At 34.7% G+C, this 27,210-nt stretch overlaps 1 protein-coding gene across 1 annotated transcript; it reads left to right on the top strand.

The window, feature by feature from the left end:
• The first annotated feature begins 324 nt into the window (after window positions 1-324).
• Window positions 325-26,720, top strand: LOC126972849 (plasmanylethanolamine desaturase). Its single transcript, XM_050819950.1, has 4 exons — window positions 325-680; window positions 7,818-8,023; window positions 15,266-15,484; window positions 19,175-26,720. The coding sequence occupies exons 1-4, from the start codon at window positions 509-511 to the stop codon at window positions 19,433-19,435; spliced, it is 858 nt and encodes a 285-aa protein (XP_050675907.1). The 5' UTR covers window positions 325-508; the 3' UTR covers window positions 19,436-26,720.
• Window positions 26,721-27,210: the final 490 nt, after the last annotated feature.

Below are 27,210 nucleotides of genomic sequence, written 5' to 3'. Positions count from 1 at the left end.
TAACAGTAATATTAGAACATTCCTAAAACAATTTCTAAACTTCGTTCTTGAAAGCATTGTCAGTATAGTGTTACCGATCTTACACCTTTATAGATGACTGTAATAATGTGGATGATATGATCTAGCGCTCGACTGGATAATGTAAGCCTTATTACGTAATATTCTGTATTCGTTGGTTGCATTAGTTCCGTATTCATTGATTTCTTATTGGATTAATATGTGAATTGACATTAACCTTTGACTTTGACAATTGACATTTGACATTGTATTTTGCACATTATTCTAAAAAAAAAAATTATTTAAAACGTTTGTATATAATGTAATTCGTGCTAAGACCTACGAAGCTATGTATCATAAAAAACCTATAGTGTGTAGTTTGATACCAAAATAATGTTAAAGCATTTTGGTTAAATAAAATCAGCTTGATAATAGTGATGATTTTCAAATAACAACATTCCCCAGTTTATTACAAAGGTTGTTTGCGTTACCGTTAATTTACTTGAGTAGTATGGCTACAACGTTGTTAGCTCCTATTAAAACTCAAAAGGAAATACTTGAGCATTCTATGACAGAAGATGATCCTAATGCAAACACACAATTATTAACTGATATTGACCAAAAGCTTCGCTGGGGACCTCGTCATCGAGGTGCATTAGAGCTAGCTGAATTGTACAGCCCAGGTGAGTACTTTCCCACAATATTGGCTGTATACTTAAAAATTCATGAATACAATAATACATTTCATACACATTTTGTATACATTCTGATATGATTAATTATGACTTAAGTTATGATATAGAATAAATATTTTAAACATTTAGCATTTATTGTATTGTAGTAGTGTGTTAGTTACTTGCATGTGTTATTTTTTCTGTTTGACACCAACATTAGGTATAGATAAACTAAGTAGGGAGTCAAACAGTAAAGATTAAAAACTTCCAAACTACATATATCCTATTAATATTATAAATGTGAAAGTTTGTATGTCTGGATGTATGTTTGAACTTCTTTAACACAAAAACTACTGAATGGATTTTGATGAAACTGTACAATAATATAGCTTACACACCAGAATAACACATAGGCTATTATTTATAAAACTATCGCGTGAATTATACTTTATATGGCAAAACAATGTTTGCCGGGACGGCTAGTTATTTATATATGATACATTACTTTTTGCTCGCATATGATCATCTCGGCTTTAGAGTGAAATTGTACATTAATAGTTTATTATCCAGAGAGAGTGCAGTTTCTATCCATCAGCAGTAAACACATTGTGGTTCAATTGGTCCATTTATGTTATTTTGCCACGTTTTGAGTTTATCCAAGGTGATTTCCAAGTTATTTTACAAGGTTTGTTTGAGATAATTGTTGTTACTTAAGCAAACTGGGGGACATAGTGAAGGTTATATGTTATACTTTCTGTGTGCTGGCTTCAATGCACAATTTTGTAGCCTGCTTCAGTTTTTCACTTGTCACTTGCTGACATGGTTCTAGTCCAGTGCAAAAAAAGCAATATGCTCCTCATACATGGCAACAGTAAAAGCATATAAAGATCTGCTGTCTAGATTATTTTTGTTTATCAGTGTACTTCTTCTCATTAAAGATTTTCTGAATCACTTAGTTGTAAAATCCTTAACTCATGAATATGAGTGTCATTTTGGCCTAATTGAAGAAATAATAACTTCTTTCTTTCTTTCTTTTTTTTACATTTTGATTCATTTTGAGTGCATTTTGCCTGATTATTTTCTAGTTATTAATATGGAATATAAGTAGCTTTGCTCCCTTTCAATTGTATTTTCTATGGAGTCAAAGCTAGTTAAGTAGTTAGTAATAATATTATGTGTGAACACTTAAATATTTCGGGATAAAATAGACGGTATATCCTTTTCTGTACTCCTTTTAATATTTTGGCACAAATTCGTGATGTTCGCTTGAGTAGTTAAGGCATGAAATGGTAAAAAAATTCAAAATTTAATATTGGTTCGTCTATATCAGTCAGGATTTTCCCTATGCAAGTATTTTTTAGTTACGTACAATTATTTTACCAAATTATCTTATCCATTTATATGATAAGAGTAAAAGAAATATTTTGATAGAATATCTTATCTCCAAGTATACCTACATATGTACATACAGATTTGTCAACTCCAAAATAATATAATCTTCCTCAGTTCTGTATATATTTATACTTGCCCAAAACTACAACACTGTGTGCCTATTTCGAATGTCAAAAAGAGCAGATGGCAAGGGTTCACGGTCATTCTATTCCTTAAATAATAATATATAATTCGTAATATATAGATCACCCTCCACTATGAATTGCCCTTTTTTTCACCATTTCCAGTGCTGTATTTGCACAACAACATACTTAAAATTCGCCGTAAACAGTGTGCAGAATAGGTGTGTCGCCGAAGTAAAAAATCTTTGAAATCTGTTGGGAAAATCATGGGCACCAAAGATTTACTAGGTGTTAATTTAGGGAATTTCCAACACAACCAAGTATTTTTTTACAAATAGTTAATTAAGTTAAAAGTTAAACTGCTTGCTAATGCTATATATCAACTGACATGCTACCATCATTATATCCTTGTTTTATAGCACTCTAGGCATCTATTATAGAGACCACAATAATACAGCCGACACACTATGTTATACAATGTGTCCAAATCATCTGATCAATTCTGTTAAATAACTGCAACTGCACTGCTACACTTGTCATTTGAGTCGTGCAGTTGCAGTGCAGAGTCAGTTGACATATTCCACTAATCTGTACTGCAACTGAATGAATCCTGCAATACAACTGCTACAATTAATGTTACCATATAATCCAAATTTATTTCTACCAATCAAAGAATGCTCAAAAAGAGATAAACGAATATGGTATATAATTGGTTACTTATCACTGAAAAAACTTGAAGAATTAAGGGTTAATTCTCATAATCGCGGACATTGAAAAATATTGTTTTAATATTTTCTTAATAGAAAATATTTTTTGTAAAGAAATGTATAAATAAAGGAAAAGTAAAGATTTTTTTTTAAATTGAAGTGCAAATGTATTATGGTGACTATGATTTTAAAATAAAAATGGAAAAATACCAATTGCAAACCGTGGCGTGGACATCCGAACCCGTTAAACGTTTAACACTACTATGGAGGGGGTATGAAAGAACTGTTGCGATAAACATTCAATGCTCCTAGGGCGGGATTTTATGTTTTTTTTCATTCAAAGTCAAAAATTTCCTATCTTTAGTTACCATAATTCCATTGTAAATGTGATAGATTTGGATATTTTATCACTCGAAAATAATAATTAAAAGATGCGATCAATTGTAAACTGTAAGCAATGTTAAGGCGCTATAGTCCTAAAGAGTAACATTTTTAAAAATCTACTTAAAATACTTCTACAAATACTACGGTTCCAATTTTTTGACATGTTTATCTTCATTTCTTTATCTAAATTATCGCTGTTTCGAAAACACGATTACGAAAAAAAATCTCCATAGATTTATTTTTTGAAAAATTGTTATTTTTATTTGAATTGTTTATATTATCATAAAAGTATGATAGCTATAAACACAAAACTTATTTTATTCGATAGTTTATTAGTATTTATAAGTTTTCACTGTGGGATTTATCAATACGCTTAATCAATTATTTTATATTATTTTTTTTCGTAATAAACCAAACGCGATGCCTTGGTTGCATGCACGCTCAAGCCAGCAGTACGCCCGTGACCACTGTCAAGGAAGGTACTGTGTTCGTGTCTCTCGGGCTCACATTACTTAAGATTTTAGCAAACAAGTACAAAGCGGGAATCATAATAAAAAAAAATGATGATGCGACAGCGTATTTGTTGAAATATATAGGTAAATGTAAGTCGGAAAGTAATAAAATAAAATTTACGTAATATTATTTTGAATATTATGCCACGCGGGATTTTTGTATATACATATGTACTTTAGGGAAGTTAGATAAATCCAAGATGACCGCCGCACAAAATTATGATTTCAGCAATGATCACACAATCGTTCTCTGCACCCTCGAGAACCTCGGACACGATATCCATATTGCTGAAATCATAATTTTGTGCGGCGGCCATCTTGGATTTCAAAAATGATCCCAAATTAGTTCTCTGCACCTTCGAGACTCTCGGATACGATATCCATAATGTTAAAATCATAATTTTGCGCGTAATATAACATTTCTCTCATACGTCGATAAAAAAGATTTACTTCAAAAATGCATAAAAAATATTATCACAGTAATTCCGTACTCTAGCACAACTGTAAGTTTTAAAAAATATTACGCGGTTCATTCTGGGTCGGCGGTCGTTGACCCGCATCGCTCGGTTCGTTCTCAGCCATGCCCGACGCCCGTGCGTACCTATCTTATCTAACGTTCGCGCAATTTTTACCTAAAGTGTTGGGAATACCTCGCCTTAATAAAGTTTGTTAAAAATTACATAAAGTATGCACACAGAACTTTCAACAGTAAATTTAGAATTTGGCGCGATGAGTAAAGCATGGAATCTCTTCTTGCAATGTCGTGCATACGAGTGCGGACAAACTCTTTAAAAAAAATGCTGTGTTTTTTTTAGGAATCAAGTAGGTATGTCATTGAACAAAATCGTATTGTCATCGAGCCAAATAAATACTCATGGTACAAAGTGGTACAGAGCTTTAGGAGCATCGTGAATTTCTGCTTGGATAAATGGAAATCTTCATTTTTAAAATTAAGTGAACACATTTTGGATGTCTTCTTAGGAATCCAACCATTTTCCTGTTTCTAATTGATTCCTGTCTTGTGGGAATCTAAATTTATAATAACGTAATATAAGAAATGATCTGTACATATTTCGTTTTAAGAAGACTTGAAAAGAATAAAAAATATTACAGAAAAATAAAAGCCACCATAGGGTAAAAAAAGGAAAACCAAATAAATCTGTTTTAAATAAATTATTTAATTCTATAAAAAAACTTAGTAGAATATGCTGCTACACTGTATGCATAATGCCATCCCTCACATAAAAAACATTTATTGTATTTTTAAGTAATTGGTCTACTCATACATGAAAAGTTGGGAGTACATCTGGGACGACAACTACAGTTGGGACGACGATCCGTATGATTTCTGCACCATTTTATATAACACAGTAGCTCATAACCTGCGACACAGGACGTACACAGGACTAAGCACGCAGTAGCGACTTTTTATTTTTATTTTTTTAATAAAAGAACACATATAACATTCGTGTTCTGTAAAGTCGTTATACATTATGTTATTCTATCATCAATACTTTTCGCAGCGCACGCGATGTAAAGAATATTTTAGGTATTTTTTTTACATCTTGATTTACATTATTGCAGTTTTAGTGAGGATCCATATTTTTTTTGAGAATATAACATAGTCTATAACGTCACTCGAGGATATTGTAGCTATCCAACAGTGAAAGAAATTTCAAATCTGATCAGTAGTTTTGGAGCCTATCCAATGCGAACAAACAATCAAATCTTTCCTCTTTATAATATTACTATAGATGAATGAATACTTGTTTCATTTGTTTTTAAAATACCGTCTGATCAGCATTCCATCGTACTCTCTCGCCCAACCGAGATGATTTGCGAGCCGGTACTGTTTGTAAGCCCTGCCCACTACGGGATAGTTTAAGTTGCGCTATTTTAAGGCGTCAGAAATTCTTCCATGTCTTAAATACGCATTCACTGCATATATATCAAACTCTGCTGTACTGATTTCAATAAATCTTTAATTAAATAATATAGCTAATAAACGAAAACGTTTGAAAGCGTTGTAGTGATCAGCTGTGTTCATGGCAGAGGAACGTTACCTACGTGGGACGTTACCTATGGGGACAGTGAGAGTGGAGCAAAGTGGGATACACATATTTCTCAGCGACTGCAAGCACTATATTATATGATTCTAGCTACTTCGTTTGTGCACATCGGCAGATAATATATGTCATGTTATTTACATGATTCATGACTAAACGTACTTAAATAAAAAAAAAATAACCGTGCTGGAGATTTTTCAGGTCACGTTTTTTTTTGTAACTGTGTGATTTTTCAATTTCCTCATGCCACGCTTTTTGACCCATTATTGAACTTTAATTACGGCTGCTCTAGACGCTCGAACCTACATATAGGGCTCAGTTATTGTGGGAGTGTGCAAGTTGCCCCCCTTATGTTATTCTGCATCATCGATTGGCGTATCTTTTAGAGAGCCAATATTGAAAGGTACCATATGTCATTCATAACAGTCAATTGAGAACAATGCTTTGTTCTGCGCCTGTCTTATTAATAAACGCATTGTAAAGTCACTCCAAGTTTTAAATTACTTCTTCCTGTCATATAATTCTGTAGTGACGCGTAAAATAAAGATAAAAAGTTACAAACATGCAATAACTTTACTTCGCGTTAATTAAAAAAAAATAATTAGGCGTTACTTTGCGGAAATCAGACTCGTGCCAGATTTTGGCGAGACAACACGTCCTGAGGATGCCTCGTGTAGAGGCGAAACACGTGTCGAATTGTTTTAAAGACAAATAAAGGCCGGCAACGCTCCTGTGATTCATCTGGTGTTGCAAGAGATTGTGGGCGGCGGTGATCACTTAACAACAGGTGACCCGTACGCTCGTTTGTCCTCCTATTCCATAAAAAAAAAATATATTGGCACGAAAATTTTACAAAGAAAACTTAAATAATTTGTATATTCGCGTTAATTAATAACACAGCGTATGTACATAGTCTACCTGTCACCCGAAAACTGCTCAAAATATCAAACTCGACAACAACTAAACTCAAAATATTATAATTTTTAAATATTACATGAACTTGGGGAAGCAACGTGGAAATACTGAAAACCATTCTGAAAGCTCTGTGATTCTTAGCTAATTTCGAAGCACACCAGTCCTCAAAATTCAGTCAGAAAAGAGATTGCTTATACCAGCTCGAAATACAAATCCAGATTAAGGACTCTACCAGGTCGTAATTAGTTCACAGGTTACTCTTGCGCAATTCCCCCAAAAAGGGCACATAGCTTGGACCTTGTCATAAAATAAATTCAATTTCAAGTAGTTTATTTCTCAAAATAGGATAACCGCATCACTTTTTGAAGTCAAGAAAATATACAAATAATAGAATAATACAATTTTACTGCTTATAAATTAAAATAGTATGCAGACCTTAAAATTATTTACATTGCTTTAATCCCATGCACTTTTATCTGTAATTGTATTATAATCTTTTTTTTAAAGTTTCTGTTTAACAAATATTTTAAACTTTTTTAAATGTAGTTTGCAAATTTCTTCAAGGATTTTATTATAAAAACGGACACATTGTCCTTTGAATGATGTTTCTATTTTCGTTAGCCTTGTGTGAAGCAGAGCAAGATTATGTTTATTTCTAGTGTTGCAGTTATGAATGTCACTGTTTTTTTAAAACGTTCTATATTTTTATGCACAAATATTAGGTTTTCAAATATGTATTGACATGGTGCTGTTAATATGTTGATCTCCTTAAATTTATCTCTCAACGAATGTCTACTGGACAGGTTGTAGATTGCTCGAACAGCTCTTTTCTGCAGCACACAAAAAACACAATCACAGCTTACGCTAGCACTGAAGTAATAAGGCCCGAATTCAGAAAGAAATATACTCGCTAGCCAGATCTACCAACACATTCTCTTTTAGTAGATTACTGATTATGGATAAGCGTGACATAAAAGAAATGCATGAACGCGGACCTGCGCTCGCGCCCAGTCTTTCATGTTTAGATTTAAGTTTTGTTTATTTTTAGGTAAGAGGCTACAAGAATATGTGTGTGTTGTGGTGTGTTGTACACTATGCATAACAGCCGGTATTTTAATGGCGAAGTATCTGCGTGCTGACGCATCTCTGCTGCTGGCGGCTCTTGCGGGTGTTCTGACAGCGGATTTCGCTTCTGGCTTTGTACACTGGGCTGCCGACTCGTGGGGTGCAGTAGATCTTCCTATAATTGGGAAGGTCAGTTTAAAAGATGCCCCATAGTTTAAGTGAAGTTATCGGGAATTGGGTGTGTCTACAAATCCATTGGATGTGTCTGTTACAAGTTATTTTAACTTTGTTTAAAAAACAATCAAAATATTTATTATTTAACTGTTTCTCATAGGTAAAGGGATAAATAAAAAGCTAGAATGATCTAACGGCCGTTCCCAATATATTATCTACGGATTACTTCCTTCTACTGTCAGTAATTAGCTGTCAATAATCCGAAGCTGTCCCAATATACCCGTTAAGTCATTCTTATCGCCTTATATTGGGACGCGTGAATTGCAATTTCCATACAAACTTCTATCGCTGGTAAACTATACGTCCTCCCATTGACAGACAGCGTGTACGGATAAGGTGAGTTACCGTGGATAAACCTATCGGGACAGAAAAGTCTACTATAGTTACGATTTTTAACTCAAGTAGGCCACAACCGGAGATAGACTGAATATTGGGAACGGCTGTAAAAGGATAAGTGATAATGGATATGGACCTTTCATAACAAAGGTGTTGTACGTTGTTGAATGAGTTTACCACTCATTGTTCACATTTTATTCAGACGATAATTAGACCATTCTCTATATCAGACAGGATGGAGCAATCAAGGCGAGGGCACTCTTCGTTGTGACTTGGCCATTTACTTGCTGTGTCCATAATTTATGTTACTGATTCGCGGGTGAACGCACTATATCACTCGTATTATTATATGAAAGTTTTACGAAAAAGTTTTTATATATGGAAGCACTGGCTCATTGTAACTATTTAAGAATATATTATGATTATTTGTGGCTAATAATACTATAGTTCAAATTGCAAATATCTCTCCATATTTTTTGAGAGATAAATTGAGATATCTTATCTCATTGAAAAATAGATCCGCGTCGGGAATATTTTCGTGCGATGATTAATTATGATTTCAAATGTGACTTCAATGACGGTTTTGGATGAAGGCCCTTATAGCAAGCATCTTCTGTTGGAATAAAAAATTTAATCGCGGTCATGTATCGTTGGGGGATAATTAACCTCACCGAAACTCAGAAGCTGGCTCATGTGGAATGGTGATAAATTTAAAGCAGGCTTGTCTCGGCGACTTTTCGGTGACCATTCCGGGATTTATCAATATGATCCCGAAACAATGTCAGTAGACAGTTTGGCTGTTTCAAAACGAACTAGCGCCTACCAAAGAGAAGCGATTGAGTAGTGCACGTATAAGTTTGATCGCTAGTTTCTTCACTGTGACGGGGTATTTTGTCTCGAATCCATGATGAAATCAAAGCTGCATTTCTCTGCTATGACCGACAGGCGACCGTAAACCGGGCTCCACGGGCTATTGTTTCACCATGACAACGAGCACGTGCACTAGCGCTCAATACAAGCGACTTCCTGGACGCCATACCAGTCAAAGTCACGGATCACTTCCTTATAGTCTTGATCTAGCTGCACCGTGTGACTTCTGAAAAGATCAACTGGGATCACTGGGCGCAGCATTCAGGTCGTTGTCGACGGATATTGCTCGAACCCGAAGCCCGTGAATGCTGGAGTACCCCAAGGCTGTGTGCTATCTCCCACGCTGTTTCTTCTGCATATCAATGATATGTTGGACAGCTCCAACTTTCATTGCTATGCAGACGACAGCACTGGTGATGCCGTATACATGGGCCATGCAGGTCTTTCTCGGGAAATCGTCAACCAATGCCGGGAGAAACTTGTGTCTTCTATCGAGTCCTCTCTTGAGAAGGTAGCGGAATAGGGTAAATTGATCCTTGTCCAATTTAACCCCCAGAAGACTGAAGTTTGCGCGTTTACCACTAAAAAAACCCCGTTTGTAGTACCACCGCTCTTCGACAACACTTCCCTTAAAGCCTCGCCTAGTATCGGAATACTGGGTCTCGAAATCTCGAGCGATTGCCAATTTCGTGGTCATCTGGAGGGCAAAGCCAAATTGGCTTCAAAGAAACTGGGCGTCATTAATAGAGCACGGCAATACTCCAAGCCGGCCCACATACTAGCGCTCTACAAAGCGCAGGTCCGGCCACACAAGGAGTATTGCTGTCATCTCTGGTCTGGCTCACCCCAGTATCTGCTCGATCCATTTGACCGCGTGCAACGTAGAGCAGCTCGAATTGTCGGGGACTCAGTGCTCTGTGAACGGCTGGATCACTTGGCGTTGCGTAGAGAAGTCGCTTCATTGTGTGTCTTCTACCGCATTTATCACGGGGAGTGTTCCGAAGAGCTCTTTAACCTGATTCCTGCCGTCGAATTCCACCTTCGCACGACACGCCACAAGTTAGGATATCATCCTCGCCATCTGGATGTGTGGCGTTCCTCCAAAGTGCGGTTTTCAAGGAGCTTTCTTCCACGTACTACAAAGCTGTGGATGAACTTCCTTGTGCGGTGTTTCCGGGACGATACGACATGAGTACCTTCAAAAAAGCGCGTACACATTCCTTAAAGGCCAGCAACGCTCCTGTGATTCCTCTGGTGTTGCAACAGATTGTGGGCGGCGGTGATCACTTAACAACAGGTGACCCGTACGCTCGTTTGTCCTCCTATTCCATAAAAAAACTTCTTTTAAACGTTTTTTTAAATCATTAATTAATTAAATTTCGTAACATATTTGTTTTGTACAATTTCTGGGATCATGTTGTAAAAGCATATACATCACTCTATAAAAGACTTACTTACTCGACCTATGATTGTCGCAATTTCTAGCAAATTACTTAATGTGAATTCGAACATAAAAAACATTATCAAGTATATATTAAGATGCAACAGTCAATATATTTATTTCTTTAAATTTTTCACATAACGCAGGAAATGGAGATAATTTCAGTCGCGGATCGATAATTGTTGCTGTGGTTGAAGCCGCAGTCCTCCTGAAAACGTGAACTGCAAAGGCCACAAAACGGGTCAAATTAATAATAATAACAATGTATTTATTTAATTATAAAGGAGTACCTTTTACGCAAAAACCTAATGTAAAAATACAGCTAAAATTACACGTATTGTGACATTCAGAATAAATTACACTATCTTTTCTTTACAATTACAGTATCTTTTACCTTTTATTTCCAACCACTTTAAACCCTCCCTGAGAACAGTTCTCTTTAAAAAATCCCAACGCAATGGCGAACGCCCAGAGGCAGCTTCTAACATTACAAAATATACTATTTAGTACTTATAAATAATATTTTCAATCCTAGTATATTTAAAATTAATAATCAATTTCACAATCATTACGAATTAATTACATTTTCCAATAAATGGACAAAAGAAATTACTGTAATGATGATTTTTAATAGAATCAAACCTACATCCGGCGAGTGGCCGTCATGGTCTTAAGTAACAAAATGTTTTTTTTAAACTTTTTAAATAATCATTGTTATAGTTTATAATAAATATTTAAGTTTACAATTCAACATACAATTACAATAAGCTGGATAAACTTTACTGATACTTTACATCTATTACAGGCATACAAATCATCACGTAGACGTCTGACATTCGACAACCGCGCGTTTTGTTCGAAATATCTTGCCTCGCACAGCCACTTTGTGGAATCAGCTACCGGCAGCGGTCTTCCCGAACAGATACGACTTAGGGACCTTCAATAAAAAAGCATACTGCCACCTTAAAGGCCGGCAACGCATTTCTTGACACACCTGTTGTTGCGGATGTCCATGGGCGGTTGCCTCACCTCTCCCCATCCCGTGAGCCTCTCGCCCGTTTGCCCCCCTTCATATAAAAAAAAATCAAAGATTCCATATGCATTACTACCAATAGTAAACACTGAACAGTGTATCAGATATACTACACTGATAACATAAACCATTGCTTAGACGCGCGTACGCGTTTTATTTAAATAAATCTATTGAAGGATTTAATATTTCTGTTAGCACTGCGGGTTATTCACTTACTGATTTCGAAAATTGGCTTTGTGGCAAATAAGGTAAGGCTGATTGTCAATGCCTGCTACTATAGCTAAATGTCGCGGAGCAATTCCAGATGGGACAAATGCATCAGCATTAATGTTTTTAGGGTTCCGTACCTCAAAAAGAAAAACGTAGCCCTTTGTTGTCCGTCCTTTCGTCCGTCTGCTGTCAAAACTTTATCTGGGGAACATATCGAGTTGAAATTAAAACGATATTCTCAGGTCTACAGTCTATTGAAAAAATCAAACTAAGCTAGCTTCTAAGTTACGGTAAAAAAGGATACGGATGCATATTATGCCTCAAAAAGCGTATATTTTGACACTTTCAAGGGAATCAAAACTTATATTTTCCGCTGACCTAGAACTGAATGATAACTATTTGGCAAGTAATACAGTCATAAACTACAGGGAATAATCTGAAAACTATACATCATTATCAGCCGGAAGACGTCTACTGGTAGACAAAAGCCTCCCCCAAAGATTTCCACGACGATCGGTCCTGCGCTTCCTTCATCCAACGTATTCCGGCGATCTTGACCAGATCGTCTGTCCATCTTGTGGGGGGCGTCGTGTACCATAACTGCGTCTTCCGGTACGTGGTCGCCATTCGAGGACTTTACTGCCCCAACGGCCACCTGTTCATCGAACTATGGTAGTATGGAACTATGGTTACTGCTACTTCAGTTTCGCAATCATTTGGGCTATGTCGGTAATTTTTGCTTTCCTACGGATCTCCTCATTTCTGATTCGATCTCGCAGAGAAATTTCGAGCATAGCCCTCTCACTTGCCCTCTAAGCGACTATTTGCTTTCTCATAAGGCCCATTGTTAGCGAGTACGTCTGCGTATCGTAAGTCATCACTGGCAACACATACTGGTTGAGAACCTTCGTCTACAGACACTGTGGTATTTGTAACGAGAAGATTTTATGGAGCTTCCCGAACGGTGCCCATCTGACTAAAATCTACCTGACTAAAGCCTCCTTTGCTCAGGATGCCGGCTAGATTATGGGTACCACAACGGCGCCTATTTCTACCGTGAAGCAGTAATGTGTAAACATTATCGTGTTTCGGTCTGAAGGGCGCCGTAGCTAGTGAAATTACTGGGCAAATGAGACTTAATCTTATGTCTCAAGGTGACGAGCGCAATTTTAGTGACGCTCAGAATTTTTGGGCTTTTCAAGTATACTGAGCGGCACTGCAATGTAATGAGCAGGGGGTATCAATTACCATCAGCTGAACCTCTAGCTCATCTTGTCCCTTATTTTAATTAAAAAAAAATCCGAGTTGGATTCGACGAGTGACCTCTCGCGAAATTGGACCTGCTTAACTTGATTGTTTGTCCGAGGTAGGCGTACTCTTCGACAATTTCGAGAGTACAGTTCCCAATTGTTATGTTATGTAAGTGCGACATGGACATTTGACATGATCTTCGTCTCGTGCATGTTCATTTTGAGACCTACTCCTTGGGAAGCTGTGTTGAGGCCATCGAGTATAAAACTGTACATTTGTACTTAAACCATTAAAAAATTTAACGGATCCCTCGGTGGGCGAGTTCGATACGCACTTGTCCGCTATCTACATACAGTACTATAAATCACATTCAAGTTGTTTAGTTCCGTTTGCTAGAAGTTGTCTCAATATGGCATATTATATAAAAATAATGTAGGATTCGTTACGTCTCTTGATATTTATTTTGGTTTGATACTCACATGTTACTATATTTTAACTCGCATATTAATATTCTTCTTCTTCAAATTAATCGTAATTAGGTAACCGCTTGCCATTCATTCTTGTAGGAATCGATATCGGTTGTCGAATTCATGATGTGTTTTAATTACGGTTCGTTGTTTAGTAATACTATAACGGGTATTAATAATATTGAATTTGTACGTGTACGTGGAACTTGCGTAAAAATGATCAAAGATACAACTTATTTCACTGATATTCTATTCAGGGATTAGTCCCTGGAATACTTAGGTATTATATATAGACAAGGTTAACAAACGTATACCGCCATTTTATCTTCGCAAGACAACAATCACTACTTATCGGTGGTTATCTTGTAGTAGAGTTGTTGAGGATAGATTTTAATTAAAACCAGTTGCCAACGGTGAATCGAACTTTAAGAGTGGTTTTGCACTACGGTCCGATGTAGTCTTAGAACAATTTCTATGGTAATTTCGCACTAGATCCGGTTTCCTTCAATCGTTAGAATTAGTTCTATGACTACACTGGACTGTTTTTCACGGATCGGACGTAGTTCAAAACGCTCTAACTCATTCAACGAACCGATCATTAGCGAATACAAGCCGAACACGAATTCGTGCAGTGCGAACCAATTTAAAACGTTTTCACACGCAGGGTATTTGGTTTGTCAAATACGAAGTCGATTGTGGTTTGAACCGTTTGAATCTTTTCAACATAAACCTCACTTGATGAATGCCAACTGTCATTCGATGTATCGAAAGACAGGAAATTTTCAGGTTTGGCTGTAGCCAAACCTGAAAATTTCCATATAATTTCCATACCAAAGAGGATGTAAATACTACGTAATAAGAGGCCAGACTGCCGAAGAAAAAAATGGTATTTAGTTTAGTATGAAACGTGCCGTGAGATTTGACACAGTTTGAAACAATGATATATAAAAGTATAGATAGGTTACGTAGACAACCGGTGTTTGAAAGTGATACACTAACGCACACATGGATGTATGTAATTCTATGATTTTTTTTTACTTTCGTAATTAGTGGATCTTCCCATAACACAAGATGGCATGTTAATGTTGTACCTATATCAAATTGTAAGCATTTCTGTCAACAACAAACCCAAGTGTACCGTTTTCGTAACGAGAGAGCGCCTACGAATAAATGATCTAATTGACTCAATTTAGGCGATTGATTTTCGGCGCGCTAATGACATATCTACCTCTTTTAATACTATAATATGATTGGTTTGAAATAGTTATTACAATATGGCGACGAAGTATAATCCGGCTAAGTTTGAAAGCGAGCAGTTGCTTAAAACGTACGTAGTGGATATCGGTTATCTCCGTTTTTACAAGATTATACCCGTCATCTATCAATCATTGTACGTTTCATGCAATTGATTTTCTCTATTGCCTTTTATTACATTAATTAAGCACTAAACAAATTAATAATATTATCATTTATTTTTATTTAATCAACAAAAATCATCAGATGGAGTGTAGCATTTTAACTTGATCACATTATTATATTCAGATCCAATTTGTATGATCTTTGATGCTAATGTGTCTTTTTTGTTTTAGAACTTTTTACGGCCTTTTCGGGAACATCATATAGACCCGACGTCAATAACGCGCCATGACTTTATTGAAACTAATGGAGATAATTTCGCTATAACAATTCCTGTTCTGGCGAGGATCGTCTGGCAGCTGCTGACGTATGACGAGTCACAAATAACCAATGAATTTCACTGGATATCATATTGGTATTTGTGCTGTATTTTTGTGGCGATGACAAATCAGGTATCAACCTTTTTAAATATTATTATTGTTTGGATTTCGTACCAACCCAGTTGGTACTGACCAAAACTTTTAACAATAACGATAATATTTTTTCTGGCATCAGTGAACTGAGAGTACTAGAGTTTCGTTATTTTTAAGATAGTTCACAAGAGTTTTACACTTGTCTGAATCAAACAAAAAAGTACACAAACAAGTAACTAACAGCAACAGAACTAAACAACACTATAAGTTATTTAAAAACATAAAAAGTGTTTTCTTAACATTCAAATTCAAATATTTTTATTCAAAATAGGATTTATTATCCCTTATTGAACGTCCAAATCTACCACCCATTCAAAAGAGACTGCCTCCGACCTGAGAAGAATGGGCGCAAGAAACTCAGCGGGCTTTTTTTTTATATAAAATATGGATTACAATGTAATATCGTACAATAAACATTTATAATTAAAGAGCCTGAGGGTGTTCGCTTTAATCCCAGTCCGTGGTGTCATTAAGGAAAAGATTTCCCTTTTTTATAAGGGGGACTTTGCTAAAAGCGGAATATCGAAGTGAGGCAAATGAAAATTTACGTGTTGGTCACGTGTTTAAATGTTCATACAATATTTTTCTATAATTGTAAAACTTGCATTTAAATACAATAATATTTAGAAAAATACTAACATAAAATATACAAGTTTACACAGATAGTTTCCGGCTTCTAATTAGAGTTTTATTAGTAACAAAATTTAATTTATTAAGTAATTCGGGGCAGTCTTATCATTCCATTTGCTATTTTCACCAGATAACACAGATTAGTTAATATTGTATTTTTTACCAAGTATTTTTATACGGCGAACAGTCTCGAGAAGTAGCTGTAATTAATAATTTTTATCGTATTATCTCACAAGAAAAAAATCGCAAACTAAGCACCCAAAACCTATTATCCTACAATATTCAGCGTATTCTTAGAAAGTTAATTTAATTGAAAGGTAATAATAATACTACTTAAGCACAAATGTATAAACAATTAAACAATAACATTAAAAATAGTAAAATCTTATATATAAAATTCTCGTGTCACAATGTTTACTTCCTTACTCCTCCGAAACGGCTTTACTGATTTTTACCAAATTTTATACGCATATTCAGTAGGTCTGAGAATCGGCTACTATTTTTTTTTCACCCCCCTAAATTTTAAGGGTCCACCCAAAAAAAATTTTTTTAATTTTTTGACAATTGTTTTTAATATGGCAATACGACGTTTACTGGGTCAGCTAGTAATTAATAAATTGTTGATCGGCTCTAACTTGTCTAATATTAACAACCTGAGGTTACCTTGCCTATATAGATATATGCCTCCAACATACATTGCTATGCAGACGACAGGACTGGTGATGCCGTATACACGGGCCATGCAGGTCTCTCTCGGGAAATTGTCGACTAGTGCCAGGAGAAACTTGTGTCTTCTATCGAGTCCTCTCTCGAGAAGGTCGCAGAATGGGTTAAATTGAACCTTGTCCAATGTAACCCCCAGAAGACTCAAGTTTGCGCGTTTACCTCTAAAAAAACCCCATTTGCCGTATCACCGCTCTTCGACAACACTTCCTTTAAAGCCTCGCCTAGTATCGGAATATTGGGTCTCGAAATCTCGAGCGATTGCTAATTCCGTGGCCATCTGGAGGGCAAAGCCAAATTGGCTTCAAAGAAGCTGGGCGTCATTAATAGAGCACGGCAATACTTCAAGCCGGCCCACATTCTAGCGCTCTGCAAAGCGCAGGTCCGGCCACACATGGAGTATTGCTGTCATCTCTGGTCTGGCGCACCCCAGTATCAGCTCGATCCATTTGACCGCGTGCAACGCAGAGCAGCTCGAATTGTCGGGGACCCAGTGCTCTGTGAACGGCTGGATTACTTGGCGTTGCGTAGAGACGTCGCTTCCTTGTGCGGTGTTTCAACGTGATACCTTCAAATAAAACGCGTACACCTTCCTTAAAGGCCGGCAACGCTCTTGTGATTCCTCTGGTGTTGCAAGAGAATGTGGGCGGCGGTGATCACTTAACATCAGGTGACCCGTACGCTCGTTTGTCCTCCTATTCCATAATAAAAAATAAAAAAATATAATGCACAACCCTGAGTAGGTACTACTAGTCTGTGCTTTCTTTTTATTAAAGGATAACGTGGCGGAATTAATAAATATTTGAATTATGTTTGTACGAAAACAAATGATCTGAGGAGCGTAACTCTTAGTTCTGTTTAGTCATTGGTTGGTTTTGTTGCACCCGAGTCATTCAATACTACGTGAAAGTCGTTTACCTGCGAATGTTGAATATTTTTGTAGGCAGTTTCATTTAAATTATTACTAAAGTCGAAAATATAATTCGAGATCTATAATTGGAAATATACTAAAATATCATTTATATATAAATATATAACAATAAAATTAACTAAAAGTGTTCAAAAAAATTTGAAAAAAGTCCTAAACCAGAATTAGGTGAAAAAAGCGTATAAAAGGGGAAAAAATTAGTATCTCCTAAACAACGAAAAATCGTAGAACATACATAGGGGTGATTCGGATACTCATCACCATGAGGTTTTCAAATTTTAGCTTTGAACGTCAACTTCTTATGAAAAATGTTGATAATCTCTGAATTGTCATTTTGACAATGAAATTTCTTTTGGATATTTTGGATCTCGAATTAGATTTCCGAATATACATAACTAATTATTATTAAATATTAAAACATTATTTATTAATTGGACATAATTCCAGAAAAACTTCCAAACCACATTCATGTCGAATTTGAGTTGGAACACAATACTGGTCACGTGATTCATTTTAACGGAATGAAAAAAAATAGCAGCCCTACTGTGACTCTTTAAATGACGTCATGACTTAGTAGCCCAACCCACATGTGATGAATGTGGCTTGAAACGTTTTTGAAGAACTACTTCCAATTATATCTTAACTTTCTATGTAGCGCCGTGGCGAGTAACGAGATGTGTACATGATAAAAGCTCAAAAAAATGTGTCTGTCTGCTCACTAAAAGCAACTGAAACATGTAAACCTCACTTTATTAAATTAAATATTCTTAGCATACCATCAATATATATTTATGAAGTAGCAGTTATGGTAAAGAATAATATCAATAAATATGAAACGCTAATTTCGAAACGAAACGACAAAAAATTACGACCTTTGAAGTCCAGAACAGAGTTGTATCGAAACAGCATCTTTTGCATGGGACCAAGAATTTATAATAAGTTACCTGACAATATTAAGCGCGAAAATATATTCTACTTTAAAAAGTCACTCAAATCTTACTTAATAAAAAAAGCATACTACTCATTAAAAGATAAAATAGTAAATAATAAAAATTAACTTCGTCTGAACTCAATATCATTGTGTAGCTAATGAGATAATATTATAAATTAAAATGAATAAGCCTATGAAATAATAACTATTGTATGATTGATGTTAGTTTAAGTTTGCTTGGGATGTATATCTTTTTTTAGTATAATATATATTATAATTGTTACAGAAATTAAAACGTGAACTGACTATGTATTCCATTATAAGTTTGCATGCCTTATGGGTTAGGATAAGAGCACCTGTTAATTATATGCCAACAACATCTTATTATTACCTTATCTTGCAAATAAAGATAATTTGATTTGATTTGATAATTACGTAAGATGAATACTTGTTTTAGATCCACAAATGGTCGCACACATACTTCGGTTTGCCGGCGTGGGTCGTGTGGCTGCAAGAATGGCACATAGTGCTGCCTCGACTGCATCACCGAATCCACCACGTCGCGCCGCACGAGACTTACTTTTGTATCACGACCGGTTGGCTCAACTGGCCTCTGGAGAAACTTCGCTTTTGGTCAATTCTGGAGACTCTCATTGAGGCCGTAACAGGTTGTAAGCCCAGAGCTGATGATTTGAAATGGGCACAAAAACGTGCCTAGACAATACCTGACCATTACAAAATATATACATTCATATTTTTCGGTGAATAGTAATGTTTATTATATACACAATTTATAGCGAATGGTTAGAGTATGAGGGGAGAGTGGGTAACATTGGATCATGGAGTGCAGCGGATTATTACCTATATATCTGTATGTGCTATGCGAATGCATGCCGAAATACGCGTCTCGTCTGCCTATCTTGCTTTCTTCGGTATTCGTTATCGAAGCGATATGAAAACAGGAATATAGTCTAATACCCCCACGGGAAGATAGGCTGGTAGGCAACCGAAAAAATTAATATTTCATGCAATTAAAATTTATTTCCTAATATTTTATCCATAATAGTCGATGGGCCACAGTGCATCTTTTCGTGTTGAGTCCCAGCGCGAATCAAATTAGGTTTTAACTTAGGTTTACAATTTGAGACAAATTTATCTAGCCTGAAAATGAATACACAGGAAAAACACTTATTGTCAGAAATTTAAGCGTTTATTAGACATAGTAAACATAACCCAAGTATTTACGTATGACAACTACGAGTCACAAAAGGCATTTCATGGTATTTTTAAACATTGAAACTTGTGCACCTATAAAAAAAAGTGATTACTAGTACCCACTCTCTCCTAAATATTTCTCGGTAGTAAAACCAAAGAAAGAAAGCTTTAAATAGTGGCGGGAATTAAGAAATAGTTTTGATACTTTTTTTTTAATTTTCTACAAAATAGAACTGAAAGTCAATTAGATAAATTATGTATAATTTGTGGAAACGTATACTTCATAACCGATAATAATATACCCTATAATTTTTTGATAAAGAGAGTTAAAAATTATTATACGGAATTCATTCGATATATTAAAATGCAGGGGTATCAATTCTCGCCACAAACGCAGTTTTAGTAGATGTAAAGACCGCTTATCCGAATATCGCATCTCTCTTTTAAACATAGTCGAATCGTTAACATAATACAAATAATTTTGCGTAGAAGAAAATAGATATGATAGTTATTTATGGTAAAAGTTTACTAAATTAGATTTCGCAAATGAGAAGACGAATCTTATTCTGGGACAAAGTCGTGGGCTTAGCATAGCCACGAGTTTGTGAGTAGGTCTCCGCTAGTGTTCCATACAATGTTTTGTCAACACATATGCGACCAAAACAGTACAGTAGGATATGATATTAAAAAAAACTTTTGCTTTATAATTAATATCAGTCGAAAAGTCATTCTACATTCTTTGCCGTTCCTAATATGAAAATGGCGCTCATTTGCTTATTATGGCTAATATTTTAACTACAGTAAATAATGTTAAAATAGTGATATACCTAATATCAATAGGCAAAAGCGCTTCCAAGGAGGTTCGATCAATCAGCCGATTTCTTCCTTTTAAATAAATATTTTTGGTCAGGCCACCACCACTTTTTTTTTAAATTTATAATTTTGTTTTTGGAATTTACGAAGAGCATGTAAATATTAAAGTTATCAGAGGAGGGTTGAGTAATAATTCAAATTTAGTTTAGTATGAAATGTTCAGTGAGAATTGACATAAGTTTGTAATAGTTAATACAAAATGGCGGCGAAGTATAATCCGAAGTATAAAACGTAGTGGATTTCGGCTTTGTCCGTTTTTTAACAAGATTACAGCCGTCATCTATAAATCATATAAAAAGGGTGCGTACTAATGACAATAAATCTAGTGTTCATTAATATAATTATAATATCAGGGCGGTTATCAAAGTAAACATTCGCTGTCTATGTCGTTTTATTATCTTTATCTACACCCATGCTTTAAATCATCTAGTTAGCTTATTGCCAACATTAAAACACCCAATTTCCTAATACCCATTAAATCATCCAAACGAGTGTTCCAAATTCAGTACAACATTATATTATCATCCGTTTTCATAATAACACTCCTTTGGATGATATTATGGGTACACTAGGACTGGCTTTTTTAATGTTAGCAGTAAGCTGTAACTGTTTCAGAATCTTTTATTGAGGATTCAAATTATGGGTGTACATAAAGTCTTGTATGCAACTGTTGATAATTATTATAACACTCATTTGATACTATTATCACACGAGGCGAAGCCATCATTCTTGTTTTAATACCCCTTATTACACAACAGTAGCATAATAGTTATTTATGCAACTGTTGTGTAATAAGGGGTATTAAAACACGAATGTGGATTTATCACACGAGGCGAAGTCGAGTGTGATAATAGTATCACATGAGTGTTTTAATACCTAATTATCAACAGTTGCATACAAGACTTTATCTACACCCAGAATATGAATCCCCTAAAAGATTCTGAAACAGTTAGCTTATTGCTAACATTAAAACACCAGCCCTAGTAGTAGCCTTATATCATTCATTACTGATTATATACAAATAAACTATGTATTCATGAAACAATTATTTATTTAAATTCACTCGAATATAATGTTCTTTTGCAGCGTTTAAAATGAATCGCTCATTTTTTGTAAACAAAACAATAAAAATATCAAACAAAAATGGCGGGGATTCGAATAGCCTACTTTTTTTTACGGCGCGCGACGTTCTGGTAGTGTGGAACGCGCGTAAACGAAAATGTTCTTTTTTTGAAATTCATACAGATACCACGCATCGAGCAATAAGAATGTGGATGTCTGTTGAAACTCTTTGCGCATAAAGGGATCGAAAAAAAAACATAGGACTGTTGTTATGAAATTCAGTACAACATTACAACACTCGTTTGGATGATGTAATGGTTATTAGAACATTGGGTGTTTTAATGTTGGCAATAAGCTAACTGTTTCAGAATCTTTAATAGAGGATTTAAAGCATGGGTGTAGATAAACAACTATTATTGAATATGTTCAAATTCTATAATTTTGCATGTTTCAGCGAGAGATGTGATATTCGTGAGGTCCCTTCTAAATCTTTAAACATTTATCAATACCAAATACCAATCAAAGATTTTAGGCTAATTTTAATCTTTTATTATGATTTACTCATATCATGAAAAAAGACAATACCTACATTTAAATATTGTATTATAATACAGTGGTTTAAACTATTTTAAATAGAAAATTACAAATACGCTTGTGAATTAAAGATGAAAATCAAACACAAAATGGCAACTTTAACATTAGTTTAACATTGGAATGGAATATCTTAGTATGTACATAACTTTATAAATCGATAAAATCCTCAAATGAGCCTAAATTTTTATACCTTATCTATAACTTCGTGATTCGTGGTTTAAAAACCCAGCTATTTTGTTTTTTTAATTTTGTAGTTTGATAAAAAACAGCATGATTTATGAAATTGAAATACGATTTGAATTCTATTCGAATTAAGCTTTGAGCTTTTAAATTGCAAATTTATATTTTCATTAGTTTTAATATTGATAACAAAAACTTGAGACCACAAGCAATATATTGTGCATAAATGAAAGTTGCTAATAATTTATCGACTATTATACCTATGAGGTGATTCATTGCTATGCATACATAACTGATATTTTTAATAAGGGAAAATATTTTATACAAATTAGTGTTTAAGATCGCCTTATAATCGGATATGGATATAGTGTAAGAAATGTGTAGTTATAATGAGGTGTAGGTAGGGTTGCCAACCGTACTCTAAAATAGAGTATTGTATTCTATATCTTGTAGACGTACTCTACATCCTTTATACTAATAGAGTATGCTAAAATACTCTTTTTTTACAAAATATTTACTATACCAGTGCCTGTCTAATATTATGCAAACCCATTATCATAAAAGTTCCCAAAAAAATCGACTATATAATGTTAATATGTTGGTATCTCCAAGCCACATTCGGACGTTTCTGAATGCAGCCACTAATGTCAATGTCATGTCACATGTTGTTTTGAGAAGTGTGGCATCTTTAAAAAAAATAAATTATACTATTTTTTGGAAGTCCGTACTCTTTTTCTACCTCCTTTGAAATCAGATATACTGTGTTTCTTCTAATAAAACCTTGGCAACCCTAAATGTGGGTATATTTTTTAAGAATGTGTGGGGCCTTTTATTGTCTCTTTCTATGTCTTTAATATAACTTGTTACACATTTTGCAATTAATCAAAACTTTATTTCAATAAGTATAAACCCTAATAGTTCTACAACAAAGTATTGTAACTTTTATGATTAAATTAATGATTAACAATTGAAATATTGGACGAATGGCACTTAGAGTGAGAATTGTTTTGGGCTAGAAAATACTGTTGTATCATTTGATATATGCGAGAAAATCTACAACAATTATAGACTTCGGATACAATTTGAATAATTATAACTAAGCTTGTGTGTTCACTGAGTTCACAATAACTTTTGCTTTCAGCACTTTGAATATCGTGTTTGACTGTTTTGTAGTACCTAAGTATAAAGAGGCATAAGTTAAAAGTGAAACAATGATTTAAGTACATATTGTTTTAAAAAAATGAATTTGGTAAATTTTGTTTAATTCGTCTTTTTTTTATTTTTAATCTAACTATAAAAAAAACTTTTGAAATGTAACTGTGGCCTTTTAGACTTGATCAACTTAATACCCAAAGAAGACTGTATTTCACTGTTTTTTGTGAAATACAAAAGTAACTGAGTCAATTAGATTTTTAACTGCCTACTGTTAGATGTTGCATTCTGTGATATTGCTTTTTATATACACAGCAATAAATATATAAATATATTATTTACAAATTATCTAATACCACTAGGTATATAAAAGTGTTGCGCCATTTTACAAATTTTGAAGTAGGCTACATTAAGACATGTATACTTAAGTGAATTAAATTAAAGAAATCTGCGATTATTATTTAAAAATAATTTTATGTCAATGTGTGGTTTGATATTATGTTTTAGTTAGGTCGGTTTTGTTTAGAAACAAATATGTTGGACTTTATTATAAAATATTATACTTATGAGTTGGAGAAAGTTACGTCTAATATTGTATTCATTACATAGAAACATAGACTTTTTGTGATATTTTGTTAATTTGACAATGAACTTCAACATTACTGAGGTTAGATTAAATTATTTAAATATTTATTGTTGAATCTATTATGATGTTTTGAATCGTTTGACGCCTATCCTATATTATATAACATTGCTTATTTTTGTGTAATCATTAATAATTTAAGGCATTGCAGCGTTATACCAAGTAATAGTAAAATACTAACCCCCTTATTCATAATGGGACGCTAACTTTAAACAGCCGCTTAGGAGTGTTTTTTCTCATTCTGACTCAGGTCAATAGAAGACAGAGTGAGAATTAGCAATGCTTTAAGTTAGCATACTATTATGAATAAGGGGGTTAATGATTCGCATTGTCTCCGTGTTGAAGTACATACTTATTACTTAAACACATTAACATGTTCAAGGGATATTTAAGATTTTGCCGATTACGAAAACTATAAAGAATTTGCTATTACATTAAAACAATGAAATAAAGGTTATTAAGGTAGCCTTTTATTATAAATAAACAATATCACTAGATTTTTCTTTTAAACAAAAATGATTAATAATGAAAAAAAATTGTTTTTCTTAAGAATCGAAATAGGAAAATTCTTATTAAATCTAGTTGATAATTAGTTAAATATAGAACCAGTACTTCCCCCTCTGGTATTATTCAAAATAGGATTTAAAATCATTTATTGAACGTCATAAACTTAGTTTAAGGATTGGTCTCCGCTGCGCTCCAACTAGATACCGCAGGCGTAGTCGCAAAGTGCGGCTACTAATACTACGCCCACGTGGGTGTACTCGAGTCAGTCTCGAACAATGTGTGACGTTGGCGTGCCACATGTTCTTTTAAACTGTGCTTATAGCTGAAACTAAAATGCCGGGTTTCGTAGTAAAAATTAAACAAGAAATAAAAAAAGACACTGGGATCACATATCATATGTAATTATTTTGTATTTTATTAATTTCAATGTAAAATAACACAAAGCGTATGTTACAAAATTTTAAAGATGCCATTGGAGTGTCAAGATGCCACGCACACAAGCATCTAAAAGTTGCCGTAATAAGTAAAAGCGATTGTTCTTAAGGCGAAGAGTAAGCAGAAAACACGCAAACATGGTGTTTTTAGACAAGTTTTGTGGTGAAAGTATAGCATTTCGAGCTATGAACACTACTTAATCCTGTTACACATATCCTTAAGTCTTATTTGTAGGTTGCTAATGCTTGCTGTTGGTTATAGTTAACACTGCCGAGCCTTTTTGAACTACCACTTTTCTTTGAAGTTAAACAAGTTTTTTGGCATGACTTGACGGACTTTTTTCGGTACTTCTCTCAGAAAAGTTATTCTTATAGCTTGTACTTTTTTGTGTAGGTTCATTAATTCAGATTAGTAGTGAATAACGAGAATTGAAAGCATATAAACTGTTTTCCACGCAAGAATTTTGAAAATATTGGTTTTGTTACATCGGCCGGCAGCCGTGAACTCATATCGCTCAAGGTCGCTGGCATTTAGGGTCGCCTTAAGTAGTGCGGTATTTAGTTGGAACGCTGCGGAGACCAATACTTAATCTAAGGTCATCAAATACCACCCATTCGAAAATGCTTAGATAATATTTTATACGTCTAGATAAAGGCTATTGCTGTTAGACAACCGATAATAACAGCCAGGAATAATAGTTTAGTGTGCGTGACAAGCTACGTATTACACCCGTGATTTGTATGAGATTTTATGTTATGCATGAATTGCTCAAAATAGAGGTTAGTTCTAAACTCAACGTTTTTCGAAGTTTTGATGATCTAAATTCTAAGCGAAAAAGTATGCCTCAGACCTGAGAACAATGGGCAAGAAACTTCAAAACAATAAATAAATATACAAATGATTTAAGTTTTCTTTAGTGTTAATTCCGCCAATATTTGTCTTTAAAACAATTCGACACGTGTTTCGCCTCTACACGAGGCATCCTCAGGACGTGCTGTCTCGCCAAAATCTGGCGCGAGACTTAACACTTAAGAAAACTTAAATCATTTGTATAATTATGGATTTTCGCAAAGTAACGCCTAATTCAATAAATTTTAATAAATAAATAATTAAAAACAAATAAGAAATATCATTGAAATCTTATATAACTATCCTTAGATTTATTGAATGGCATTCAAATCCTTTTAAGAATAATATACTTATCCCTAGATTGTGTTGATCAGTGTAGGTACGTACATAACATTTATAATATAATAATAAGAAGGTGCTTATTTTTAATTGGTACAGTCAAATTGGTTAAACTTTGTACTTGCAGATTTTTAATATACACTAAACAGCCTGATTGTACGTCTTTGATTTTTAAGTGCCATGGCACTAAACTCATTCTTTACCACAGAATAGTCATGCGTAACCCCAGACACATCTTTATTCGGGAGTGGAAATGAAATAACTCGTTCCCTTTCCCTTATAATATGTAAATCCTCTATATCCGAAACCGAGTAATAACTGCTAAGGGCTCGGACACATGGCGCCAGCCACCGTCCAACGGCGCGGTGCGCATACACGTTATGTTCAATTAATAATTGAACATTTGATTATTATTAGTTATGTGGTGATTCTAAAATATTCAAAAAAATCATATGGTTACATATTTTAAGCGCTTCATATTTCCTTTTTGAACTGTGTTTGTCTACGGTGCCGCGCGCGCCGTTTAACAGTGACCGGCGCCGTAGATAAACACCGTATACTTGTGTCCGAGCCCTAAGAGTTGCCTAGTTGTTAACAGAGACGCAACGAAGTATCACTTCCGATTGCGTGCGACTCTTGACGAA

Source organism: Leptidea sinapis, chromosome 27 (assembly GCF_905404315.1).
Source record: "Leptidea sinapis chromosome 27, ilLepSina1.1, whole genome shotgun sequence".
Classification (NCBI taxonomy): Eukaryota; Metazoa; Arthropoda; class Insecta; order Lepidoptera; family Pieridae; genus Leptidea; species Leptidea sinapis.
Note: the sequence above shows the minus strand (reverse complement) of the source record. Positions and strands in the feature narration are given on the sequence as shown.